The 6,131-nt window shown below is 48.3% G+C and overlaps 4 protein-coding genes across 4 annotated transcripts in view; all 4 read left to right on the forward strand.

Moving 5' to 3' along the window:
* Positions 1 to 10: 10 nt before the first annotated feature.
* BDR25DRAFT_358006 (uncharacterized protein) lies at positions 11 to 2,057 on the forward strand (the record flags this gene model as incomplete). Its single annotated transcript, XM_033695877.1, has 16 exons — positions 11 to 66; positions 111 to 144; positions 244 to 260; positions 302 to 384; positions 496 to 524; positions 553 to 558; positions 625 to 743; positions 797 to 1,113; positions 1,243 to 1,264; positions 1,296 to 1,375; positions 1,420 to 1,444; positions 1,476 to 1,575; positions 1,605 to 1,669; positions 1,788 to 1,822; positions 1,922 to 1,977; positions 2,019 to 2,057. 16 exons carry the CDS (start codon positions 11 to 13, stop codon positions 2,055 to 2,057), a joined length of 1,083 nt encoding a protein of 360 aa, XP_033545117.1.
* A 725-nt stretch (positions 2,058 to 2,782) lies between these two features.
* Positions 2,783 to 3,964, forward strand: BDR25DRAFT_291068 (uncharacterized protein; the record flags this gene model as incomplete). Its single annotated transcript, XM_033688566.1, has 3 exons — positions 2,783 to 3,207; positions 3,266 to 3,609; positions 3,662 to 3,964. The coding sequence occupies exons 1-3, from the start codon at positions 2,889 to 2,891 to the stop codon at positions 3,962 to 3,964; spliced, it is 966 nt and encodes a 321-aa protein (XP_033545118.1). The 5' UTR covers positions 2,783 to 2,888.
* Positions 3,965 to 4,045: 81 nt separating this feature from the next.
* BDR25DRAFT_158042 (HET-domain-containing protein) lies at positions 4,046 to 4,528 on the forward strand (the record flags this gene model as incomplete). The annotated part of the gene is made up of 1 exon (XM_033683991.1): positions 4,046 to 4,528. A coding segment is annotated over one exon (483 nt), but the record flags the coding sequence as incomplete, so codon positions are not given.
* Positions 4,529 to 4,552: 24 nt separating this feature from the next.
* Positions 4,553 to 6,131, forward strand: part of BDR25DRAFT_373978 (TPR-like protein) — a gene marked incomplete at both ends in the record, with an annotated part of 1,994 nt that continues 415 nt past the window's right edge. Inside the window, 2 exons of the mRNA XM_033697302.1 lie at positions 4,553 to 4,698; positions 4,746 to 6,131. The exon at positions 4,746 to 6,131 is cut by the window's right edge and continues 415 nt beyond it. Coding sequence (XP_033545120.1) covers positions 4,553 to 4,698; positions 4,746 to 6,131 — 1,532 coding nt within the window. The remainder of the gene's footprint in view (positions 4,699 to 4,745) is intronic.

The raw sequence follows: 6,131 nt of genomic DNA on the forward strand, positions 1-6,131 counted from the left end.
ACGCCCTCCTATGAGCACTCAGTTCAATGCACTCTCATTTAATACCAAGTATCACAGAGAGACAAAGTCCTTATCTTAGTTGAGGACTATCTGAAGATTCACGGCTAAAGTGGACAATTTCTGAGACCTCCCTACTTCACCCCGGTTTCCCTTACTCGACTCCCCTTACTTAGCTATAGAAACTTATCTTCTTTAACTTACCGGCTCTACTTCTCTCCCCACTAGCTGCGAATTCTCGCCTAGTCTCTGGTCACTATGGCGTCTTTAAAAGAGAGCAAGAACACCACTGAACCCCCTACAGCATATCGGGGTCCCGGATCAAGGAACCAAAGTCCTCTGAGCTTCCAAAGCACAAGAATAGACTTCCCAGTGTACAAATAAAGGGTGAGTCTTGAATATGTAAATTGAAGGTAAACTAAGACTTATAGGTATAGTTACTAACTGATCGCAGAATGAAGAGAAACTAGAAAGAATAGTCCTTGCTTCAAATACAAGCTAAGATTTGGACCAGGATATTCGAGCATGTGTTACATAGCTAACGGATCATGATAGACTTCAGTCGCTAATGCAATGATGCGGCGATACTAACAAATTACTTTGCGCCCCCCCTCGTCTGCCCGCCAGGTTTATTTGAGACTGTGTTTCTCCCATATGAGAGCAGCACTATCCATATGTGAAGAGTACCATCCGTATCTAATCCCTTGCTGGCCTCGAATATCGGTCATTCTCACTCCCTCTGTTTAGTGACAAAGAGTCAGGCCGTTCAGAATCAGAGTACATACTGAATATCTGTAAGCGTCGAAGACCGGACGGCACTGAGTCAATTCTCCAGTGTCAAGCGCATGGTGCACTACATGGAGCTACCCTATCCCACAGTGAAAGACATTGGGGTTAATGTGGTTGGGATGAGTAGGGGGAATCGACACTGTTGGAAGTTAATGTTGGTACATGACGATGAATGGCAACTCTGGCAACGTGGCCACACTTCGAAGGATCAATGCAGCACCTCTGGAGTCCACCACAGTGCCATTTACAATATCAATGGCTTCCAGGCCTCAGCCTTCAGCCTTTCGTTATCCGCTCATACGGAAGCGAATTGGGAAATAAGTCAAGGTTAGCAACACAGCTCTTTTGCACAACACAACCCTCAGTAGCTCTAAAGAAATATTGAAATTAAGATAAAAGATAGCTTTTAGCGCAATTCAATTCCATATGAACTTATTCGATTTAAAGGGAATGTAGGGGTTTTCAGCGTTGTAGCGTCGTCAGAAGTTTGTCCGTCTAGATGTTCCGAGTTCACTATCTCATAAGAGACCCTTCCACCTTCGCGACATGTGGGCCTCCACCCTAACACAACTGCAACATGCTTTCCGACGTACACTCATTCCTAGATGCCTCTACTCCGCGCAATTCCCTCAGTCACACTATTTTTCCAAGTGAGAAAGTCGCCCTAGTACCGCTTTTGAGCCGCATAGTTATTCAATACCCTCCACGTCATGTTACCCCTCTTCACTATCCTTCCCGGAATATCTCAACAAAGCGTCTATTATCGGATGCCTTGTGCTTATCAACATAGTGGACTAAGGTGCGTCCCTGCGTAGCAGGACACCCGCCATGGCGGGACGACGCATATACTTTTTAGTGTGATAAACTCCACAACCTTTCAAAAGTGAAGATATTCTCAGAATAACATCTACAACTTATAAACTGCATTTCTTATTAATGCCTTCTTAAACCAGCTTCTGCTTACCGTGCAATACCGCAATCCGCTGATAGCCTGTTGCGAGGTCTTTGGCTTGGACCGCCGGAGCTGCACTAAAAAGTCTATGCATCCTGTTAAAAACTGTTAAATTGCGGCTTATTATACAATAATCTAATCCTAAGCGCTGCGACAGCGTCTAATGGATTGTTGTGTTTCAAGGCTTGTTCAAATCCACTGGCTCTAAAGTGACAGACGCGACAGATTCAGCCACCAAAGTGAAAGTAGCTTAGCGGTATTATATTACCGCTGACATCAGCACTTGGCAGCGACTCACGCGCACATAATCCGCGTCTAATGACTCGCCTTGCGCTTGACACGCACTAAGGCTTTCGCAGGAGACACTAATTGCCTGCACCTTATTTAGCCCTTTCTGCGTCCAAACACCATGCACTACAATACAACACAAGTACTCACCTTACTAACGTTAGCCTTCTGATCGCCTAGAATCTCTTGTTGCGGCACACTTTACCGGCACATTCTACTAGAATGACGTAGCGCAGAGCTGAACCCTATTTATCCAAACCTGACGAATGCGTCCGAAATGCGCCTCCTACAATCCAACCCGAACTACGACGGCTTCAAGCTAACCACCTTTACCGACGAGATCCCTCCATATGCCATTCTCTCTCATACTTGGAATGATGGCGAAGTCACATACGACGAGCTGGTGGCGGGGACTGGCAAGAATAAGGCTGGCTACGCTAAAATTCGCTTCTGCGTTAACAAAGCTGCTGAGGATGGCCTAAAGTATTCTTGGGTAGACACTTGCTGCACTATACAGACTCACCACCGACGACAACGCGCTACGAAAAGGGTGGCATATGCCGCCGAAAATGGCGGCAGAACGTATATAGCTTTTCTATACAAAATTCGTATTATAGTGTATTATTTGATTTACCCACATTCTCAGTAACATTAGTTCTCAGATCGAATCTTCCAAAGAGGGGCCGAAATCAGGCCTGAGCCGAGGTTGAGCCGTGGTCGAGCTAGCGGACAACTGCCCAAGCCAAGCCAGCATCCTTCCTGCTTCCACTTCCCAACTTTACATCCTCAACCGCCTTCCTTATTGCAGCCTGCGCCTGCATTTTGTCGTCCTGATGATACTAATCGATTCCAAGAAAGCACCATGTCGTCCTCGTCACTGTTGTTGGCGTCTCCAATCGCACCACATTCACCTGACCTTACGAAATCGCCCCAAACAATCACAATGGCCCCGAGAGATCGTTCAAGAGGGCGGACAGTCCACATTTACAATGCTGAAGACCCTGCTACTGTGATTGGAGGGTTGATTGTTACAAATGGCGTAACAAATACAAGCCTTTATTCAATGGTGGAGATCCTTGTGTTGTTCACGTCTACCTTTGAATTGCACGACGAAAACGAGGCGAAGATTGGAAGAGATGATGAACCGCTTCAGCCTGGTAAATACTATATCCACGCTGTCGGCAAGTTCCCACATGTAGTCGTCTTATTATCTTGGGCTAACTATAGGGCTTTGGACAGGCACCTTCGCGATTAATGACGAGCCGTGGTTAGTTCGTACGATATCTCAAGCGACTGGAACTCGCGTGCAATCCTTTTGCGATAATGTCCGGGAACGAGATCGTCGATGCGTCGTCTCTGGTATCAGAGTACCTGGTGCACATCTCGACGATTGGACAGGCTTCGAAGCGGCTCACATCTTTCCGTTGGCCTACGAAGAGCATTGGAGGAATAACAGCTACGATCGCTGGATTACAATTCCACCAGCCAAGGGAGCGGGCATTAATTCAGTACAGAATGGCTTGTTACTTGATTCTGCCATACACCAGCTCTTTGATAGCTACAGCTTCTCAATCAACCCAGATGTATGAATATCTACTATTTTAGTAAAGATCTAACAGCTAACATCTTTTAAAGGACAATTACAAGATTGTATTCTTCACAATAGATGCGAGAAACCTTGCTGGGAAGCATCTTGATCTCGAGTTCTTGAACAACCCCCAACGACCAGTTGATCAGCTTCTGCGATGGCACTTCAGGCAGGCGGTCCTGGCAAACATGAGAGGTGCTGGAGAGCCCCGGTTCGAGCATGATTTTCCGCCTGGCTCTGATATTGTTGGTGACATTCTCAATGGTCCAAAGCCTGCTGAAAGAATGGAGTTTGAGCTGTTCAGTCGCCTGGCGGCTCAGGTTGAAATGCATGACATTTCTTCTACTTAGTAACCGGAAAAAACAACCGTAGAACATCCAATAACACATTGAATTAATATATCAAGACAAAACCGCAATGCATTCATCACTTGTATCAATAAATTGACCAGCAATGAACTCAGCACAGCCATCAACTCTATGTTCCGTTGGTATCAGCGTGCGACGAAGTGCTATGTATACCTATCAGATGTCCATGTCCCGGAAGAGGTTACTGATGCCCAAGCTTTCCGGATAACTTGGATAGAGGCCTTCCGACGGAGCCGATGGTTCACGCGAGGCTGGACGCTGCAGGAGCTTATAGCGCCGGCTCAGGTTGAGTTCTTCTCTAGGGACGGCAAGAAACTAGGCAGCAAGATATCGCTGGAGAAGGAGGTCTGTGAGGTCACAAAGATACCTATTGCAGCGCTAAGAGGACAGTCTCTTGGCGAGTTTAGCTTTAAGGAGCGAATAAGTTGGGCAGCGAAACGGACAACTACAGTTAAAGAAGATAAGGCGTACTGTTTGCTAGGGGTCTTTGGGGTGTTTATGCCTTTAATCTACGGCGAGGGCGAAGAACACGCACTTTCACGACTAAAAAAAAAGGCAAATATACGTAATCCTCAATCCTTACAAACAGGCTCGTTCAACGTACCTTTTCGCAGGGACTGCGACTTTGTCGACCGGGGTGATATCCTCGAGCGTGTTGATGAGCGATGCTCGCGCCGAGCGGGCCGCGCCGCGCTTGTGGGTTTCGGCGGCTTCGGGTATGACCGTATCTTCGCTGTATCTGATATGTGCTAACATCGCACAGGAAGTCACAGCTAGCCATCGAGTACGCGCATCGCGTGCGACAGCGACAGCCGGACACGTCGGTGTTCTGGGTGCATGCGAGCAACTCAGCACGACTCGAGCAAGCTTTCAGCGACATCGCAGAACGAGTTGGGCTCCGTTCTCAGCCTAGTGCTGCGGTAGACACTGTCTCAGCTGTTTGTAGATGGCTATCGAACGAGGCGAACGGACGGTGGTTGATGATTGTAGACAATGTCGACGACGAGATCTTGGTCGAGTCCCAGGAGGATGAACAGAGCATACCACTGGCCTCGCTGTTACCACAAAGCGATCATGGGGCGGTTGTTATCACTTCGCGAAATGCTGATGTTGCCCGAAGCCTCGTGGGTCGTCAGCAGGATATCATCAAGATCGGTGCGATGAGTGACAGCGAGGCTGTTGAGCTTCTACGGAATAAGCTAGGAGACGAGCCGTCGGATGGTGCGACTCAGCTTGTGAACGCTCTCGACTGCATCCCGCTTGCAATCGTCCAAGCGGCGGCATACATAAATCGACTAGGGCCGCGAATGTCAATCCAAAAGTACCTTGGCCAGCTCAAGGGGGTCGAGGGACAGGTAGGGCTGCTCCGCAAGGCAGCTCCTGATATGCGACGCGATGGGAATGCACTAAACTCTGTGCTTGCGACATGGCAAATCTCTTTTGAGCATATACTCCAGCAGAGACCGTCAGCGGCAGACCTTCTCTCCTTTATGAGTTTCTTCCACCCGCAAAGCATTCCTGACTTTATGATTCGTCGTTACACAGATAATAAGAATAAGGAGCAGGACAACTTAGTAGAGAGGCAGACAAATAGAGAAAACAATGACTTTGAGGAAGATGTGGCATTTCTTCGTGCCTTCTCGCTAGTTAATATGAAACAGCGCGAGGACGAGTTTGAGATGCACGGGCTCGTGCAGCTCGCGACAGGGGTATGGCTCAAGTCGGCTAACAAAGATAGCGTATGGCAACGGGCCTTTGTACAGGCAATGGCACAAGAGTTTCCTGACGGCGAGTACGCAAACTGGCCGAAATGTCGGACTCTCTTTCCACACGTATTACCTATGGTGGAGCAGAAGGAGCTTAGCATTGGAGAGACCGACACGTGGGCTTTCTTGTTGAACAACACTGGCCGGTACGCGTGGCAACAAGGGCTCTTCAGTCAAGCAGAGGGCATGGTCTCAAAAGCTCTGGGGATTCGAGAGCAGATCTTGGGCAAGGATGAGTCCAACACACTTCTCAGCGCGAGCCTTCTTGGCTCTGTCTTAATGGATTTGGGCAAGTACTCGGAGGCGGAATCGATGCACAGGCAGACGCTGGCGACGCGTGAGAAGGTGCTTGGTCTTGACCATCCGGACACGCTGACGACCAT

This window comes from Lindgomyces ingoldianus (assembly GCF_010093535.1).
Source record: "Lindgomyces ingoldianus strain ATCC 200398 unplaced genomic scaffold BDR25scaffold_26, whole genome shotgun sequence".
NCBI lineage: Eukaryota > Fungi > Ascomycota > Dothideomycetes > Pleosporales > Lindgomycetaceae > Lindgomyces > Lindgomyces ingoldianus.